This window comes from Haliotis cracherodii, unplaced genomic scaffold (assembly GCF_022045235.1).
Source record: "Haliotis cracherodii isolate W230 unplaced genomic scaffold, xgHalCrac1.p SCAF_5, whole genome shotgun sequence".
NCBI lineage: Eukaryota > Metazoa > Mollusca > Gastropoda > Lepetellida > Haliotidae > Haliotis > Haliotis cracherodii.
This window is the reverse complement of record NW_027266308.1, coordinates 43,191,659-43,214,187: the sequence shown is the minus strand read 5'-3', so window position 1 is coordinate 43,214,187 and position 22,529 is coordinate 43,191,659. Positions and strand designations below refer to the sequence as shown.

General features: G+C 42.9%; 1 protein-coding gene across 1 annotated transcript; it reads right to left on the bottom strand.

The window, feature by feature from the left end:
* Positions 1-522: 522 nt before the first annotated feature.
* LOC139443697 (uncharacterized) lies at positions 523-1,872 on the bottom strand. The gene has a single exon (XM_071224634.1). The coding sequence runs from the start codon at positions 1,870-1,872 to the stop codon at positions 523-525; it is 1,350 nt and encodes a 449-aa protein (XP_071080735.1).
* Positions 1,873-22,529: the final 20,657 nt, after the last annotated feature.

Here is a 22,529-nt window from a genome sequence, read left to right as displayed (position 1 = left end):
TATAGGGATTATTTGGTAAACTATTATTTCCCAACCCCCAGCTCATGGATCGGCGCTTGTTATATTACAGCTTATAAGTCGACTTCGATATGTTAAGAGCATATGGCTTTTTCGCAGTCCCACTTTGTAGCTGACATCACAAGAAATGTTTGTATTTTGTGTATCACAATAATTTGTCATTTATCAAAGATAATTTTGATATCTATTTACGTTGCATGCTAGCAAATCTACCATGTCTATATACCATAAACAAATAGGCTTCTCATATTGAACCACGCCTACATGGACGGGGATTTGAGCGCTGGACGTGTTGCAATATAGTGTCTCACGTCACATCTTGATTACATTGAGCCCGAGCCGGAGTGGTGTTTATAACCACAACGATTACGAAATGACGGGGAATTATAATGGAATTACACCAGTGGGGAGCGAAACGTACACGCACGTTTTTCACCCACCAGCTGTACATGGGGGTCGATCTGTGAAGAATGAACGTAGTCTGGTACAGGTGTCCTGAAATACTTATGTAAGCCTTACTGTAGACGTGTTGCTCTCTCCCCGGGTTAACAGTAAATCGGCTGAAGGGGCGATATAGTGGTAGGGTAAATGTTGTAGGTTGTTACGGGTATTCTGGAAGTTAGGGGTGCAGGGGTAGGGGTGGAGGCGGAGGGGACGTGTAAGGGTAGGGGTGGAGGCGGACGGGGACGTGTAAGGGTAGGGGTGGAGGCGGAGGGGTACGTGTAAGGGTAGGGGTGGAGGCGTAGGGGACGTGTAAGGGTAGGGGTGGAGGCGGAGGGGACGTGTAAGGGTAGGGGTGGAGGCGGAGGGGTACGTGTAAGGGTAGGGGTGGAGGCGTAGGGGACGTGTAAGGGTAGGGGTGGAGGCGGAGGGGACGTGTAAGGGTAGGGGTGGAGGCGGAGGGGTACGTGTAAGGGTAGGGGTGGAGGCGTAGGGGACGTGTAAGGGTAGGGGTGGAGGCGGAGGGGGTGTAAGGGTAGGTGCGGAGGGGACGTGTAAGGGTAGTGATGGAGGCGGAGGGGGACGTGCAAGGGTAGGTGTGGAGGCGGAGGGGTAGGTGTAATGGTAGGGATGGAGGCGGAGGGGGACGTGCAAGGGTAGGGGTGGAGGCGGAGGGGACGTGTAAGGGTAGGGGTGGAGGCGGAGGGGTACGTGTAAGGGTAGGGGTGGAGGCGGAGGGGTACGTGTAAGGGTAGGGGTGGAGGCGGAGGGGACGTGTAAGGGTAGGGATGGAGGCGGAGGGGGAAGTGTAAGGGTAGGGGTGGAGGCGGAGGGGGACGTGAAAGGGTAGGGGTGGAGGCGGAGGAGGACGTGCAAGGGTAAGGGTGGAGGCGGAGGGGGAAGTGCAAGGGTAGGGGTGGAGGCGGAGGGGGACGTGCAAGGGTAAGGGTGGAGGTGGAGGGGGACGTGCAAGGGTAGGGGTGGAGGTGGATGGGACGTGAAAGGGTAGGGTGGAGGCGGAGGGGGGCGTGCATGGGTAGGGGTGGAGGCGGAGGGGACGTGTAAGGGTAGGGGTGGAGGTGGAGGGGACGTGAAAGGGTAGGGGTGGAGGCGGATGTGACGTTTAAGGGTAGGGTTGGAGGCGGAGGGGGAAGTGCAAGGGTAGGGGTGCAGGCGGAGGGGGAAGTGCAAGGGCAGGGATGGAGGCGGATGTGACGTGTAAGGGTAGGGGTGGAGGCGGAGGGGGAAGTGTAAGGGTAGGGGTGGAGGCGGAGGGGGAAGTGCAAGGGTAGGTGTGGAGGCGGATGTGACGTGTAAGGGTCGGGGTGGAGTGAGGTCGGGGTTCGGTGAGAGGATTGGCTGTGTAGGGGTCGGGATATGTGAATCATTGTTAGAGTATGGGTCGAGATACATGTGTATCTTAATAGGTAGGGGCGGTCGGGTAGCCTAGTGGTTAAAGCGTTCGCTCGTCACGCCGAAGACTCGGGTTCGAATCCCGACATGGGTACAATGTGTGAAGCCCCTTTCTGGTGTCCCCCGCCGTGGTATTGCTGGAATATTGCTTAAAGCGGCGTAAAACCAAACACACTCACTCACTTTAGTATGGTAGGCATTGGGGTACATGTGTATCATTGTTAGAGTTAGTATTGAGGTACATATATATCATTATAAGAATAGACATCGATGTAAATGTACATTACATTATTAGAGTAGGCATTGGAGTACATGTATATCTTTGTTAGAGTAGGCATTGAGGTATATATACATCATTATAAGAGTAGGCATCGAGAAACATATATATCATTGTTATAGTAGGCATCGAGATACATATATATCATTGTTATAGTAGACATCGAGGTACATATATATCATTAAAAGAATAGGCATCGAGGTACATGTATATCATTATTAGTGTAGGCATTGTGATACATGTATATCGTTATTAGAGTAGGCATCGAAATACATGTATATCATTATTAAAGTAGGCACCGAGGTACATGTATATTGTATATAATTATTAGAGAAGGCATCGAGATACATGTATATCGGTATTAGAGTAGGCATTGAGGTACATCTATATAATTATAAGAGTAGGCCTCGAGGTACATATATCATCACATGTATATCATCACCTTTTCCATATTCATAGGAAATCTCTTCCAAAAACAGATGTATACCTTTATTTATAGTTGGCACCGTGGTACATGTATATCATTGTTATAGTAGGTATGGAGTAGGAGTTGGGTACGGGAAGGGCATTGAGAGATAGGTCGTGGTCGGGCCACAGATAATGTACAATGGTTACAGACCTGAGATAGAAATGGGTGGTGAAACGGGTCTGTTTCGCATCTATTTCAAGTATTCCTTATTTCCATGTAAGTATGTTCTTGAAATATTAGAATACCAACTGCATCATCACAGAACGTCCACATCATCGGTGCTGGTAATAGAGACCAAACCCTCCTCCTCATCAAACTCCCCTTTAATACGGTACTAATATGCATCTTGGCAAGCAGTCTGTGTTTGAAGCTGGGTAGGCCAGTTACTTCCGTGCACAGATGTACGGCGATATCGCGTGGCCATTCTCGTCTTTGTTGTGTGGAATCAAAGCAGAATTCCTTGTGTTGGCTCGGAAAATAACGGTGACAATTTAGTTAAGTCTAGACTGGTTATTTTTTATTAAAACATTAAAGAGCACGAGATCACATAAACACGCTGTTATAATCACAGAAAATATAATGCTCTAACGATCTTCTGGGTTGTTGGTTTTTTGTTAGGGAGGCGTTATATGTTAGTGAAGGAAATGAGGATCAACCTGCTTACAATGGAGTCCTAGAACGGACATTGTCGCGTTGCCGACCCTGCCAAAACAAGAAAAAAGTAGAAAGTTAACCAGATGTCGCATTGTTGCGCTTTAAATAATATTTTAATTAGGGCAACAAAGTCCCTTCTCGAATTCCATAACTGTCTCAATCTAGCTTATTTTACAAACATATTTCTTTGATCTATATGTACAATTCAAGCCTTCTTTATTTACAGGTAGAGCACCTCCGTGGTCTAGTGGATAGAGTGTCGATCACATGGTTCGATCCCCTGGCCGCGTCATACCAAAAAGTGTTTTTAAAATGGTACTTGTTGTTACCCTGTCTTGCGCACGGTTATTCAGGGGATAAAGCATGGACTGGCCGACTCAGAGTCAGTATAATGTGTCTGAGTTGGGTTTCCATGTTAAACAGCCGTGTTGTATCTCAGCGAGCTGGCACTATACTATAAAGCGTCAGCGCCAGAGAATGTTATCCGACGAAACACACAGACACAAGACGATTGGGTAGCCGAATGGTCATAACGTTCGTTCGTCACACTTGTGAAAGACATGGGTTCTAATCCTCAAAGATTACAATGTATGGAGCTCATTGTTCGTGTCCCCGCCAAGATATTTCTTGAATATTGCTACATTACATACATATAAACATCGGATTGAACCTCAGCATTCCTCCAAATATACGTATATGATACAATACACCACCAGTAAACAAAACAATTCTTCCACCAGTAAACAAGACGACTGGTCCCACCTGTAAACCAGACAAGTGTCCCCATCAGTAGAACTGACACTTGCGTTCAGGAGTATACCAGACAATTGCTTTCACCAGTAATCAAGACAATTCCTTCCTCCATTAAACTAGACAATTGTTTCCACAAGTAAACAATACAATTACTTCCACCAGGAAACAACACAATAGGTTCTACCAGTAAACCAGACAATTGCTCCAATCAGTAAGCAAGGCGATAAGACGATAGGCCCCCACCAGTAAACACAATAGGTTCTACCAGTAAACAAGACAATTGCTTCCACCAGTAAACCAGACAATTGCTTCCACTAGTAAACCAGACAATTGCTTCCACCAGTAAACCAGACAATTGCTTCCACCAGTAAACGAGGCAATTGCTTCCACCAGTAAACAAGACAATTGCTTCCACCAGTAAACCAGACAATTGCTTCCACCAGTAAACCAGACAATTACTTCCACCAGTAAACAAGACAACTGCTTCCACCAGTAAATCAGACAATTGCTTCCACCAGTAAACAAGACAATTGCTTCCACCAGTAAATCAGACAACTGCTTCCACCAGTAAACACGACAATTGCTTCCACCAGTAAACAAGACAATTGCTTCCACCAGTAAACCAGACAACTGCTTCCACCAGTAAACCAGACAATTGCTTCCACCAGTAAACAAGACAATTGCTTCCACCAGTAAACAAGACAACTGCTTCCACCAGTAAACCAGACAATTGCTTCCACCAGTAAACAAGACAATTGCTTCCACCAGTAAACCAGACAATTACTTCCACCAATAAACCAGACAATTGCTCCCTCAAGTAAACCAGACAATTGCTTCCACCAATAAACCAGGCAATTGCTCCCACCATTGCTCCAAACAGCTCTTAAAAATATATCATATGATCCTGAAGTATTGATGCCAATGACCCTCGCTATAACCATCCTCTCACTGGTCAAACAAAGCCAACAATATATCTGACCTAATCAATATCTAAACCGATCCCGAGAACAGATGCCATGTTTTCATTTTGGAATTATGCGTCATGAGATCTTAACAATACACATCATATAATTTCATTGAGTTCCCCAAAAGATAAATGTTTTGATTAAAAACTAACACAATCGTGGTCTTTATTTGGATAACCTCAAATCTAACGTGCTCGGTTATGTCATGTTCCAGCTAACTAACTTTAATTGTCAAATTGAAGACCGGTGTTCGTGTGGTATGTTGCGCCTAATTGATCAAATGGAGCCGGTGTTCAGACTGTTTTGTACCCCCGGGCAATTTGATGCTATCTTCGAGGATTGTACCATGAATTAGACTATCTCCGAACCCGCGAAAAACGGGCCTTTGTGTTTGTTCCGAAATTACTTCGACTTTCATTACTTGATAAACGCCAGCTTGGGTTAATGTTAGTTCAAAGACCGTTAACGAAACGCTGAGCTCGACATTTGTCGAGTTATGCTACTATCATCCGTTTCCCAGACTGTATATAAAAGTTCAAATATTAAAGAAATATGTATATGAACGATTAAGAGATCCTATTTTCCATCTTATAGTCAGGACGTGGTGCATAAAGTATAATTTACTTATCGTTAATATTTTGATATTTCTTATATTTTGATATATTCAGTGTACAATGAACATTTAATAGGCCATCAATAATATCTTTATCAGGGCCAGACGGCAATTAAATAAAGATTTTATACCCTCTGTCGTGAATGATATCTGCTGAATATAAATTGTAAAATATATGGTACGGAAACCAAATAAATAATATATATATTATGCCAGATACGTGTAAATAAATAAGAATAAAAAGTCATGTATTTTCTTAGGATTACACCAGAGTTTGTAGTTTGGTTTCAGTTTATCATGGCCATGATTATGTGAGTTCGGGGCGGTCGGGTAGCCTAGTGGTTAAAGCGTTCGCTCGTCACGCCGAAGACCCGGGTTCGATCCCCGACATGGGTACACTGGGTGAAGCCCATTTCTGGTGTCCCCCGCCGTGATATGGCTGGAATATTGCTAAAAGCGGCGGAAAATCATGCTCACTCACTCACTTACACTGAGTTGAGGCCGATAGACAACGGAAGAGAGGCCATCATCGTGTATGGCCGATAGACAACGGAAAAATGACCTCCACCCTCCATGACCGAATGGCGGTCATGAAGTATGGTTTATAGATGTTTGTTGAAAACTCATGACACTGACATACTTGCAATGGGACATGCTATATCCTTCACCCGACCCGTACCAACACAATGGGACATCTCACCAAGAAGCAGAGGAATAAAGGGTGCAGTTGTATCGACCGTCACGTGACTGTCATGTGACGCAGTCGTGAGCCTTGTGTACACGATGTGATGTCACTGTTTCTACTCAAATTAAAGTAGCCCAACGTGGACTCCAGGGAAGAATAGATCCCCAATGCTAATGATTACTACAAGAGCCGCCGAAAAGACCTGCCTGAGTCATGTTAACTCGATGGCGAGGATCACCGGTTTGTCTGTTTCGGGCTTGTTATTTTACAGGCCGCTGTGATATTGTTGTAGACTACGGCTTAGTATCGGAAAATATAAAGGTTTTGATAGAAACAAGCAGCTACATTTAAATTGAAAAGGACCCCCAATGAGAAGGGAGAACCTGTAGAAAATCTAGACTTGCATCATTTAGGGCTATAGCATTACAAGTAAGGACTGCGCGGAAGGGAAAATAGTAGTTCAGGGACTGTGTGACAGTGTAGAGCTGTGATATTTCTGATTGCACACCTGCAATGATATAGCAGTGAGAGTGCTGATTACGTACATGTCTTGTGTTAGTACTAAACTGTATGAAATCAACGGTACATCTGAATATTCACAGCCATGTGTTCTTCAGCCTTTTCCTGTATTATATTTTGTTTGTTTGTATTGAGTTTAACGCCACTCAGCAATTTTACAACTATATGACAATGGTAGTCTGTAAATAATCGAGTCTGGTCAAGACAACCCAGTGACTTATTTCACGAGCACCCATCCACGCCATTGGGATACGATGACACGCATCACCCAATTCACCGAACCTGACCACAAGATCCATTTAATCCCCCATTACGACAAGTATAGGTTGCTGGGCACTTATTCTTCAACACGGGTCGTGTTTTAGTGGGTTCGTGGCAGTATGTTCAAGATATCCAAGTCCTCAAGTCCTGATGCACGAAAAAATGAGTCTTCGCCTCGAGCTGTCATCCCGGCGGCGAAACCTGTAAAGGCCTCTGGACAATATCGGAAGAGATACGTTAATATCTAGACTTGCACAAGTCTCTACGGCATTAATTATTAGTTTAAATCATAATTTCTAGTTTATGTAAATAATAAGGGCATGTTGTCCCCATGAGACTGTAATGTCCACATATCTAGGCTTGTCTATTAGAATAGAATTGCTATACATCCATGGATATTTATCTTTCAGTACAGTCTTGGAGCAAGGCTAGTTTATGTATTCGGGTACCTATAACATGGGACAGGAGAGAACGTCCCATTTGCCCAGTCATTTCGCAAATACTCGATGTCACAACTGACAGTGGGAAGCTCGGGTGACCCAAAAGTCCGAGAGTTCAGCGTGGTGAGACCACATTTTAACCACAAGATGGTTTAACCTCCAGTATACCATTTTGGATTTTACAAGATTACCACCTCCAGTATACCATTTTGGATTTTTCAAATATTGAATTTCACTTAAATATACTTGAATCATTAACCTTTAATCTTGATTTTTATTTACCGAATTGTACTTTAGTAGTGGAAAAAGGATGAATATCATATTACTACCAAGACATTTTACAAAAGTACGTTGACGTCAGCGATTCCAAGATATACAAAATATATCAGAATATCAACTATATTCTGCTAATCTAAGGGTTTTACATAAACATGAGCCCTTATGGGAATAATGAAACCGAGCTAGAAAGGTATTTGCTTGCTGCCATGCAGTTTGTCTATCAATATTGGCACTGTGAAGGGAACACGTGTCAACTGTCAAGTGTCTATGTCGCTCTTACTACATCCGTATCTAAATAAATAGCGCACTTAATTAAATTGCGAAAGCCAACACGAGGCTCCATGTTTCCAACCCAAAAATGAATTAAAATGGGACGGCATGCTTGTTTGGACTGGTCGAACTATAGCGGGCCCCCATGATCGGTTTCACTTTTTCAGAGTATATTTAGACTCCATTGAGACCTTAGGAAGTGACGGTCATCTAGGGTGGTTCTTAGAATAAGAATTAAGATGAAACGAAATCAATAATAATTCTTACTTTTTGGACAATTTAAAGTATGTACGAATTGTATCTCCGAAATAAAATGGTAAATAACCTTACTGTCATTGTGAATCCCAATGCACACCACACGGTACCACTGAATCACACTACACAGGACCCGTGAATCACACAACACACTACACAAGGCCCTTGAATCACAATACACTCTCCACAAGGCCCTTGAATCACAATACACACCTCACAGGACCACTGGATCACAATACACACCACACAGGACCCTTGAATCACAATACACACTACACATGACCATTGGCACCATACGGGACCACTGAATCACACTACACACTACACAAGGCCCTTGAATCACAATACACACCACACAGGACCCTTGAATCACAAAAAGCACCACACAGGACCATTGAATCACAATACACACTGCACAGTACCCTTGAATCACAGTGCACACTACATAGGACCCTTGAATCACAATACACTCCACACAGGACCCTTGAATCACAAAACACACCATACGGGACCACCGAATTACACTACACACTACCCTTGAATCACAATACGCACTACACATGACCATTGACACCACACGGGACCACCGAATTACACTACACAATACACAGGACCCTTGAATCAGAGTGCACACTACACAGGATCCTTGAATCACAATACACACCACACAGGACCCGTGAATCACAAAAAGCACCACACAGGACCATTGAATCACAATACACACTGCACAGTACCCTTGAATCACAGTGCACACTACATAGGACCCTTGAATCACAATACACACCACACAGGACCCTTGAATCACAAAACACACCACACGGGACCACCGAATTACACTACACACTACCCTTGAATCACAATACGCACTACACATGACCATTGACACCACACGGGACCACCGAATTACACTACACACTACACAGGACCCTTGAATCAGAGTGCACACTATATAGGACCCTTGAATCACAATACACACCACACAGGACCCTTTAATCAGAGTGCACACTACACAGGACCCTTGAATCAAAGTGCACGCCACACAGGACCTTTGAATCACAATACACACCACACAGGATCCTTGAATCAGAGTGCACACTACACAGGACCCTTGAATCACAATACACACCTCACAGGACCCTTGAATCAAAGTGCACGCCACACAGGACCTTGAATCACAATACACACCACACAGGACCCTTGAATCACAATACACACCACACAGGACCCTTGAATCACAATACACACCACACAGGACCCTTGAATCAGAGTGCACACTACACAGGACCCTTGAATCACAATACACACCACACAGGACCCGTGAATCACAAAAAGCACCACACAGGACCATTGAATCACAATACACACTGCACAGTACCCTTGAATCACAGTGCACACTACATAGGACCCTTGAATCACAATACACACCACACAGGACCCTTGAATCACAAAACACACCATACGGGACCACCGAATTACACTACACACTACCCTTGAATCACAATACGCACTACACATGACCATTGACACCACACGGGACCACCGAATTACACTACACACTACACAGGACCCTTGAATCAGAGTGCACACTATATAGGACCCTTGAATCACAATACACACCACACAGGACCCTTTAATCAGAGTGCACACTACACAGGACCCTTGAATCAAAGTGCACGCCACACAGGACCTTTGAATCACAATACACACCACACAGGATCCTTGAATAAGAGTGCACACTACACAGGACCCATGAATCACAATACACACCACACAGGACCCTTGAATCAAAGTGCACGCCACACAGGACCTTGAATCACAATACACACCACACAGGACCCTTGAATCACAATACACACCACACAGGACTCTGAATCACAATACACACCACACAGGACCCTTGAATCAAAGTGCACGCCACACAGGACTCTGAATCTCAATACACACCACACAGGACTCTGAATCTCAATACACACCACACAGGACTCTGAATCTCAATACACACCACACAGGACCCTTGAATCACAATACACACCGCACAGGACCCTTGAATCACAGTGCACAATACACAGGACCCTTGAATCACAGTGCACACCACATATGACCCTTGAGTGACAATACACACCACACATGACCCTTGAATCACACCACGCGGAACAACTGAATCACACACACACCACACAGGACCATTGAATCACGATACACGCCGCACAGTTCCCTTGAATCTCAATACACACCATACATGACCCTTGAATCACAATACACACTACACAGGACCCTTGAATCACAATGCACGCCACACAGGACCTTTGAATCACAATGTCAACCACACGAAACCACTGAATCACAATACACACAACATCAGACTCTTGAATCTCACCACACAGGACCATTGAATCACACCACACGACACTTGAATCACACCACACATGACCCTTGAATCACAATGCACGCCACCCATGACCCTTGAATCTCAATACACACTACACAGGACCCTTGAATCACAATGTCCACCACACGGAACCACTGAATCACAATACACACAACATAAGCCTCTTGAATCTCACCACACAGGACCATTGAATCATACCACACGACACTTGAATCACAGCACACATGACCCTTGAATCACAATGCACGCCACCCATGACCCTTGAATCTCAATACACACTACACAGGACCCTTGAATCACAATGTCCACCACACGGAACCACTGAATCACAATACACACAACATAAGCCTCTTGAATCTCACCACACAGGACCATTGAATCATACCACACTGGACACTTGAATGACACCACACATGACCCTTGAATCACACCCCAAGGACCCTTGAATCACAACACAAGGACCCTTGAATCACACCGCAAGGACCCTTGAATCACACCACAAGGACCCTTGAAACATACCGCACAGCGCCTTTGAATCAACAATGAACACCTTTTGGAGCCATTGAATCACACCACACATCACACATTGAATCACGATACATATAATAAATTATAACATCTCAACTGTCAATACAGGTAATCGGTTTTGTTATTAGTTTGTCTTATTCGTAGTACGTCTTGATTTACATGTTTGTTGATGCTGATGATGCTGATGCTGATGCTGATGCTGGTGGTGATGATGACGACGACGATGATGGTGATGATGATGATAATGATGTAAAGATGATGATGATGATGATGATGATGATGATGTGAGATCATGAAGGTGGTGGTGGTGATGATGATGATGATGATGATGATGATGATGATGATGATGATGATGATTCACAGAGAGGCGCACGCCGTGTGTGCTGTGTGCGTGTCAAGTCAAACTATCCCGCACCAATCATGCCAATACAGTGGGTGTAGCGACGTTCTCTCACGAACATGAAGCCGTATACTGCGTCGCGTAGTGACAAACCCGTTGTCGATAAACAGGCCTACTTGCATGGACCATAGCAAGTATAATGCCTCATCGAGACTTAGTCAGCGAGGAATCATACCTGGAATCGCTTGTAGATTCAGACGTGTTGACAAACATAGCATATGATTCGCTTGACTGAAATACGAATTACACGCACTGCTTGGAACCCTGGCAGCCGCCTTGCAAACACACCTCCCCGAAATTGATGGGAAATGGTGCGATTCTAGTGTTCTAGTGCATCATTAGGTCACGAAGATGACTAAGAATAACGCCCGAGTACATGTTTTACCGTCCCTAGCTTTATTCAACCGGTACAAACATATCACGACAGCTACAGTGCATGCTTGTACATGTACGGACTCCGATAATTGCGTGATGGCGTGAAAGGTTTTACTGTGAAGTTATCCAAAATGCATTTTCAACTTTTCATGGACCGTGGACCACCATTGAGTGAGCGACAAACTGTACACAGGTTGCTGCCATCATGCGATCCCAATATGAACGTACCTCAGCAAACTCACACAAAGAGAAAATCCTTTCTTATCAAACTTTATATCCCATTTCGTGCCTCATATATTCGGTATAGTAGAAGCTATTTGATGAACTACATATTTACCCTGCCAACCATTTAACGACGTGTCGCGAACACGGTAATATTTTAGAAGTGGATATGAAGTCATACTTTCGAGAAATAGTGACATTGTATATCTTTGAAAAAGAAGTTATGTCGCTCTGTGTCCACTGAATACACGACCATTGACAAAATATTAGCGACATCCATAATCAAAAGAAATCTGTGCTAAAAGCAGCGTCCATTGTACGAATCCAACTATATCATAAGCATGGGTTTATGAATCATTAGGAAATAGTGATGATAACAGATGTTCGCGAAGAGGTGAGCATATCCTGCCCAACCGGTCAAAAACACACGCAAAGTCAATTGTTCACCTGCAAAAACACGGGAATATTCAGTACAAGTCAGACATCATAGAATACAAGTCAGACATCACCGTCCGGATCAGCACATGTCCCGATTAACGAAGTAATATCCCTTTAATAGGAAATAAACATTCCCGACATCTGTCGTCCGGATTAACGTCGTTTCATTGTACATCACCAATAGTCTTGTCACCAACACTGGTGTCATCACTGACCTTCAGACATCCATTCATATAATTTTCACCACTATCTTGTCCTTTACCCTCAATGGAATCTGACTATTCTGCGTTGACGTTCTACATTAGGGACACATAGGTCCCCGGATGATCCAGGTTAGAATTGGTCTTCAGCAACCCATAAGAGGCGAATAATGGGATCGAGTGGTCAAGCTCGCCGACTTGGTTGATGCATGATATCGTATCTCAACTGCGTAGGTCGATGCTCATGATGTCAATCACTGGATTGTCTGGTCCGGACTCGATTATTTACAGACCGCCGTCATATAAATGGAATGGTGCTGAGTGCGGCGTTAAACAGCAAACAAACAACGATACGGACATCTGGGAGTCAAATTGATAACAGTGACCTAGTTGTCGTTATGTGTCATCGAACTCTGACAAGATGCTCGTCGCTTGGTAACAGCTCTAGAACCGATCACACACTATGGAGGCCATCATGATAATAGCTCGATGCTCATGATGTCAATCACTGGATTGCCGCTGTCATGTAGCTGGATTATTGCTGAGTGCGAAGTTAAGCAACAATCAAACATAATCATGATATCACTGGTGACATATTGCTAACCGCGTACTAAACCTTACTCACTCTATACCAGCCTCACATCAGCTATTCTCGAGCAGTGACCGAGGGATGAAAAATATACAATAGTTCAAATCGTCAATCATACACTTCTGAAATCCTTCCAGCAAATTGTTTATTTATTGTTGTTATTTGCATATTTACACGATGAGTCATTACTGATATATCAAACATGTTTGAAGTACTTTGGCTCCACGTGTCGTCTGGTTTGACTTACTTAAATAGCGATACAACCAATCCGAGGTGAAGCGCCGCCATTACATATCACTCCGCTTACAGACGCACATTTTCATATTAAAACAAGCATTCCTCAAGCAATATAGTCTATGGTCGACCTTTAAGGCTTAAAAAAGCAATTAACATCACGTTACACATGTTTAAACTATCCTCCAATGACCCAAACATCTATCAACGATATTTTCTCTCACACGTTTCGCCATTTCCCAAAGCATTCCATTCATAAGTGTTGACACTCTGCTGGATAGCAAACCGGCTATTTCACCGTAGGTTAGTTTGTTTTCCCAAATGCTATAATCCGCATTAAACATATGCTGGAACTACACAAGTCAGTCATCACTTTGTTTTTTACACTTTCCCCGAGTAATAACACAGAGGGGAGAGCCGCTGCCTGTATTTATCCCTAAAGGAAAACGGGCAAGATAAGCATGCGTTGACCATTTGATATATTTATTTAGGCAGAACACCAGCGCCTCGTGCGAGAGGGACTTCCCTGGGTCATGGAACTGGGTCAAAGGTCAAAATACCATAGATCCGGCGCGCATGTGAAGACGATGCAAATAGTATGATATGTGGAGCTATAAAAATATCAGCTACTGTTGTTCTGGAATTATTGCGTAGGAACATAACCCAAAATAGTTCCGGTGAACACTCAGGTCATCTTTTTGCTGATGTTACCGGTTGTAGAACATTGCCGTGGTAACAGAATTACACGATAGTTTATACAAAGAACAGATTTAGCCGTCCGAAAAAAAATGTTGACATACACACCAAAGAGTTCATTTTTTTAGCTGTCAAGCAAAACGTAGAGTTTACAAAATATGGTATGCATATGCATTGGCACGTTTATATTTATAATGTTGTGATCGAAATCCTACCGTCTTATTCGCAAAATAAAGAACATGTTCTTTCTTGTATGTTCATACATGAGCATATTGTTTGTTTCAACTTTTCAGTTTTTCATTCATGAATTAGTTTTACTCACCTTTTGCAATTTACTTTTTTTATTTTGAGTATAAATTTCGATGTATTTGTGTATGTGTATAATATGTTTGAGGTGAAACTTAAAACAATGGGCGGCATGTGTGGCCACGTCATCTACAGAGTGAAGCCACTTAGGCGTGTGTTCAAAACTCCGATATACATTCGGCTTCAGTAGGATTCTTTGTATGACCCCATACCCGTGCTCGTGGAGCTCTTGGTATGGCATCATACTCGTGCTCGTAGAGTTCTTGGTATGGCATCATACTCATGCTCGTGGAGTTCTTAGTATGGCATCATACCCGTTCTCGTGGATTTCTTGGTATGGCACCGTACTCTTGCTCGTGGAGTTCTTGATATGGCATCATACCCGTGCTCGTGGAGTTCTTGGTATGGCATCATACCCGTACTCGTAGAGTTCTTGGTATGGCATCATACCCATGTTCGTGGAGTTCTTGGTATAGCATCATACCCGTACTCGTAGAGTTCTTGGTATGGCATCATACCCGTGCTCGTGGAGTTCTTGATATGGCACCGTACTCTTGCTCGTGGAGTTCTTGGTATGGCATCATACCCGTGCTCGTGGAGTTCTTGGTATGGCATCATGCCCGTGCTCGTGGAGTTCTTGGTATGGCATCATACCCGTACTCGTAGAGTTCTTGGTATGGCATCATACCCGTACTCGTAGAGTTCTTGGTATGGCATCATACCCGTGCTCTTGGAGTTCTTGGTGTGGCATCATACCCGTATTCGTAGAGCTCTTGGTATGGCACCGTACTCTTGCTCGTGGAGTTCTTGGTATGGCATCATACCCGTACTCGTAGAGTTCTTGGTATGGCATCATATCCGTGCTCGTGGAGTTCTTGGTATGGCATCATACCCGTACTCGTAGAGTTTTTGGTATAGCATCATACCCGTACTCGTAGAGTTTTTGGTATGGCATCATACCCGTGCTCGTGGAGTTCTTGGTATGGCATCATACCCGTACTCGTAGAGTTTTTGGTATGGCATCATACCCGTTCTCGTAGAGTTCTTGGTATGGCATCATGCCCGTTCTCGTGGAGTTCTTAGTATGGCATCATACCCGTTCTCGTAGAGTTCTTGGTATGGCATCATACCCGTACTCGTAGAGTTCTTGGTATGGCATCATACCCATGCTCGTGGTTTTCACCAAAATTGTACACGCCTATCATAACTGAAATAATGGTGGCGTCAAAGAGAACTCGCCCACTCACAAAACACGGCAATACAGCACTTCGTGGGTCGTAACATCCGTACTGCTACAGATCGGCAGATATAAATGTCATTAAAATGTTATCATGACCTACCTACGAAGAGAAATTGCGGTTTCATTTTATTGCGATGTCTCATTCAACCTCGCCGTTACACAACCTTTGTTGCAGGTAACCAAGGCAACCACGGGAAAGGAATGGTTATTTATGCAATATGGTTTTACATATATGTGTCATAACATCGTTATATCTATAATCCTCAATAAATTCTCATTGCATGTACTTTAGGCGTAGGCGTCCTAGTAGAAGAGTGAGTATGGTTTTACGCCGCCTTAGCAATATTCCACGGCGGGGGACACGAAAAATGAGTAGTAGCAGAATTAATAGTGTATTTATGACATTCATACACATTTTGTGTGCGAGTATATTTAAAGACTCTTAAAAAATGTTGACATACACACCAAAAAGTTCATTTTTTTAGCTGTCAAACAAAACGTTGAGTTTACAAAATATGGTATACATATGCATTGGCACGTTTATATTTATAATGTTGTGATAAGTTATTTATAGAAATCCTACCGTCTTATTCGCAAAATAAAGAACATGTTCTTTCTTGTATGTTCATACATGAGCATATTGTTTGTTTCAACTTTTCAGTTTTTCAATCATGAATTAGTTTTACTCACCTTTTGCAATTTACTTTTCTTATTTTGAGTATAAATTTCGATGTATATTTGTGTATATTTAAAGACTCTTAACTTTTAATATCCTGTTCCTTTGTCACATCACTGGTTTCCTTTTTTTCGCTTCAATTACTGACATTTTGGTTGCGGCGCCCGGATCTATGGCAAAGATCTTCCGGGTTATATCGCATAAAAAACATACCATCTGCTCTCCCTCGTTTGGGGACTCAAAAAACGGCGAACCAGTTTTGTTGTGGAATGAACGAGCCTGAAAGACTAAACGCCCACGAAATGAATAAAATGCTCGTCTGAGGCACAACCTGGATTGTTCACGAATCTATGCGTTCATCAACCAGTCAGAACTGCAGCCTGAGATACGGTTCATTCAGACGACAACTGTGCGATATGTGGAAAGCGTTTGCCTCGTAAACAATTTACAAATTGGCAGCGAGTAAATACGTTGTTGTTATGAATATGTGGGGGGCCAAAACACAACCCCGGGTCGGCCCAGGCCCAACGGAGTGACAACGCCTGTCGACGTTGATGTGTGGCCGCTTACATTACGCCTAAAGGATCCGCTGCATACCTTTCCTAGAGAACAAATAGAAGTCTGTAAGAGTTTGTGACTATAAACCCAAGTCGATGTGTTAGTTGGGTGGAAAATAGAACAGCGTTTTGTTGTTGGAACTAAATTGTTAGATTAAGTGTTGATTGATTTATGTTTCATGAACAACAGTTGCAGAACCATATAGGTACTATAGTCAAACTCTAACATTACATTTTAAGAACTGGGATACATTTAATTTGACTTTGTAAATTGCAATGTGATATCTTCACGCCAATTATCAGTTTGGAATTCTGGGTTCATTCTAATAATTGAGGGTGAGGAATTTATGTATATATTTGTGTCTGTTTCAGTGCATCTCACCGTGTGTCACATCTGCGTAACATATGCGTATATAAGTACATGTATGCTTCATCCGCGAGTAGGCGAGTGGAAAACTGCATCATCCGGAACGCCGAAAAAACTGTTTCTACTCCAAGTCGGTGTTTCACGGCTCTTACTTCGTACATAATCCCTCCCTCCTAATTTGTTATTTCAAACTTCACAATTGTCTTCTCGGCTATGTTGAGGTGAAATCAATTACTTGCTAGTGCTTTCTGAAACAACATTTCACAACACGACGCTAGACTTAGGCAGCGAGAAAGACTGGAACAAGCTTACCCTCTACGCCCAGTAAATGAGAGGAACCCCTTTGTTTTTACTCGGCGTTTTTCTCAGCACTTCGCAGCACTGGTTTTGTAATTTAGGGTGTAGATCGACCAACCCCAAGTAATGTTTGTCAGCAGTTATGACACGGTGAAAATGGGAGACTAAGACAAAAGCTCTTTATGCACAAAACACACTATGTTAATTAAAGACCCCATATCGGGTTTCAAGCCTTTGGGTTCCTTATCTAAATTGTAACACGAAATCGACCCACTATGTTTGAAATCTGACAGTAAAATATGAGAGGGTGACATCCGATACCCCAGCAACCCATCTGTCTTCCTATATTTACTCAGCCTGGCGTATGGGCGGCCATGCTGACAGACACAAATGTTTTACGGAATTAACGCGATGGCGACCGCGGGGAACGGCCAGCGTCTCGTCAAAGCCAGATGGTCAGACGAACTGGACGTTTGGTTTCGGAAGGGACGCGGGTGGATGTTGTTAGTGATTTATGTGTTGTGTATTTAACAGGGATGTTGTTTGTTTGCTGTTTACACGGATTCACCTGGAAGACAATATCATGATGGATATGTGAAGAGGCCGTGGATGGACCAGACTGTGAAAGTATTCCTGGGGATTGTTTGTTATACACTGAAACAAGTTCTTACGGCGCCTTCCAAGGCCCAAGATATCAAAGGATGTGACCTCATGATTCGATGGGTCATGACCCAGTCTGTATTCGTAAAGTTCGCACTTGTTTAAGTTCGGATCCACAGTGAAACTGTGAAAGTTCAATATAAGTGTTTCGGATTTATGCACACATAATACTGAAAATGTACGACTTGAATTCCAGGTTAATATGATGATCGTAGTGAGAGAGTTGAAGCTTGCGCCACAGTTTAACATTATTTCGACGGTATCACTGCATTTCCGATACATAAAGGGGCGGTGGGGTTAACCTAGTTATTAAAACGTTAGCCCGTCACACCGAAGGCCCGGGGTTCGATTCTGTCCCCCGTCGTGATATTACTGGAATATTGCTAAAAGAGGCGTAAAAACATACTCACTCACTCACTCATACAGGAGCAAAGCCATAAGCGAAAAGATCGTACATGTTTGCCCAAGGCCCAAGGACCATAATTGGGCGGTGATACATGTACCGTTGCTCTAACATAGAACACTGAAAGGACACGTTGTCTTGCGCCATAACTGTGATAGATAGATAGATTTAAAAAACAGCCAAAGAGGAAAGGTTCTTTTGAAGAAAAAAATCAATTATTTGAAAGAAATGTTTTCATAGACTATTTGTTACTGTACGCGTCATGGATCCGTGATTCAAAGATAAAACCTTCGAACATAGTCTTTGTTTAATGTGCTTTATCTTATAATCATAAGGAAATTGGCTCTTCTTTGACAGGCATTTAGAAGTTGGAGTACTAAATAAGGATAAGATTTATGGATGAACAACTTCTTTATTACAATTAACTGCAATGGGGTTTTCCGAGGAAGTTCTTTTGAGCGTATTTTACCTTCCTTAATCTCCACATATTGAAAGGTCACGAATATTTCGAAAGATAAACAACAGCGCCTTTGTGTATGTTCACGGATTCGGTCAAGTAGAAACAGAATTGTCGGATGCACGCAATTCTAGGATCGGTATATGTGACCTTGACCTTGTCACGTGCGCCAACGGTGGGAAAGAACATGTTGATCTTTTCTCGAACACCTGGTGTCCTTCCTAGAATTTTATGCGGACTTTATCGGTGTTGGGGTGAGGAGAGCAGTGCTACTTGATAGAACGCAGCTTAATTCAAAAGTTTCAAATAACAATGTCAGTACAGATGCCTTGTTTTCAGGAAGTTCCCGCTATCTCTACGCAAGACGTTTATGGAAACAAACATGTTGCAGTTTTTCTTAAAGACTAACATTAATGTCTTCTAGAGACTTTGTGAGAAGGGTTTACGCCGCTGTTTGCAATATCACAGCGTCGGGACACCATTAATGGGCTTCGCGCACTGTAGCCATGGGGGAATCGAAACCGGGCTTCGGCGTGACGAGCGAACGCTTTAACAGCTAGGCTACCCCACCGCCCACGTCTTTTTTAGTATAATGTATGTACGTATACAGTTGTAACAATGATGTCTGAATGTGACAACCAAACACACATAGGCCACATATAGTTTGCAGAGGTCGTGCAAAGGCTATAAATCCACGGAAAAAGAGAGGGGGGAAACATTTCCAAACTAACTATTCACACATTCGGGAGATTTAAAGATGTCCGGGTATACTAACGATTGTTAGCCAATGACTAAAGCACATCACGTTTATTTATGAGTACACCCGAAGCAATATAGTCGAGATGCGTCGAACGAAATTTACAATAAAAAAGTCTGTGGTGGTTGGGTTTTTTTCTCCTATACATACATTTCAGAAATAGACGAGAGGTACCATCTTTTTCCACGAATGGATAACACTTTATCTCGATGACAACGGCGCGGGAAAAAGCAAAAGCCATGTGTTCCCGCGTTGAGACGATGACGCATAACGAGTTATTGAACATCTCTGACGCAAAGTAGTTCCATTACTGTTACCCGGGATTGTACTGTTCTGTTGGTTCCCAACTCTCAGCATCAGTGCCAGTTTCGGGACGGTTTTTTACGAAATTCATAAACCGCCCTTCTTAAGCAAAATCTTTCCACAGCTAAATTCTTACTCAATTAGCGAAGAAACAAGTCAATCCATGGACGGAATTTGCGCAAATTACTTTGCAAATGCGGTGTTTTCTCGCGAATGCACGCTTGTGTTTGATTAAATAAACAGATAGACAATGAGAGCGTATTATTCCAAAGTTACGATAATGTTTTAGCAGCCAAACTATGACAAACATGGCGGCCGAGGAATCGAGAGGATTTTACCTCCAAGCCGAAAGAGCTCGCGGATCAGCAGTTAATCGTCTCCGCGGTTAGAGAGCGGTGCAGTGAGGGAGAAAGTGGTGGCTATATGAAGACGAAGAAGGGTCGTTATATGTCTGTGGAATTTTGTTGATAGGCAAAAATGTGTCATATTACTCAAATTACCATCTTTCCTGCACTTAAAACTCCGTGTGAACCAATTAACTGGAAATTATGGCAAACTGGGGTTTTGGTACTAAGTCTATCCCTCGCTTAATGACAGGAATTCGCATCCCAGAATATTTCTTGTTCAAGTCAATAAGGGAGATATCTCGCAACTGATGTCTAAGAGACAATTTCCATTTTTGGATGGTTCACTGATATTTATTGCATGCAATAAAAAATCACATGACAGCATAGCGTAAACATATTATAACTTTTTAATAATTTGAATATTTCCCTGTAATTATCTGCTGAATCTGGTACATTTTGTGCTTGACTGGTAATAGTTTATTACGTGAATTGCAAATTCACGACTTAGCTAGTACGTTTGACGCAGCACGTCAGCCATACGTTTAGCTAAGCCTTTACAAGACTGCGAAGACATATCGTTGGATTGTCAAAGCAAATCGATATCGATATATCGATTAATGTGGAATTATTATAATCTTTTGATGCATAATTATATAGAATATATTTTTATATTAAGAAATATGAAATAAAGAACTTGTAGATATGTACATTTATCCTATAATGGGCAGATGTCTCGGCAGAATAAAGCCAACGGATAAAAACGATATTCGTTGGGGTCATCTGCGGACAGAGAAGCAACTATCAAAGGTCAAGTGGGAGCTACTTTCAGTGTTTACAACAAACAGGGCGCCGCCCTTGTTCGAGTAAGACTTGGCGTTCGAGTAAGAATTAACCATCGGGGATCTGGCGAAACTACTGGGATAATTGTTATCATTATCAAAATAAGTCTAAGGCATTTTACAAGTTTTGGCAATTTAGGAAGTATAAATTGCGAAACGATTTAGCGTGGCAACAGTTGGATTTTGCCGAAATATGTCCGAATTATTACCTTGTTTCGTTGTGTCGCTGTGTGTTCATCTGACTGCACTTCGTAACGTTATGAGGATAGACAGAATCAAAACAAACTTGACGTTCCCTAGTCTGGGGTTAGAGTAGCTTCCCTTTGATAAAGGGCAGTTACTCTTACGAACAGATCGATGGATTGCAGTGAAAGGCAAGTGGAAACAGTGTGTTGGCAATTGTTGTCTTTTCTATATGAAGTTACGATGCTGTACAAGAAACAGCATTCGGTTGGAACGATTAACTGTTGTCACTGTCCTACTGATACGTCACTTACCGCCTGGCGCGCGCGGTGCGTGTGTGTGTGTGTGTGTGCGTGCGTGCGTGCGTGCTTGCGCGCGCAACTTCCACACGCGAGTGTGTTTGGGGATCGCATATATCGTGTATTGGGAAAACACACTGTAAAATTAGCTAAGGTTCGCTAAATACAATAACTATTCCTAATAAGGATATTGACCATCCCCCCAAAAAACTCGCGTGATAACCCCTATGTACGGGATACAGTGAATATTCGTTTTCTCCAACTTCGAGAATGTATTGTGCTTAAACACAGCATCCACTTATCCCGAACGTCAGGTTATCTCATGGCTTTGTTTTTGCTTTCCACACCTGTTTTGTGTTATTATCTGAATTAGAGCTGTTTTCTAAGAAGCATTACTCACACGACTTAATAATAATCAGACTGAAATATACATGAACTGTATACCACACATAATA

Bases quoted from the DNA above. Each gene is read 5' to 3' on its own strand.
- LOC139443697 (XM_071224634.1), bottom strand. From the start codon at position 1,872: ATGTATCTCGACCCATACTCTAACAATGATTCACATATCCCGACCCCT.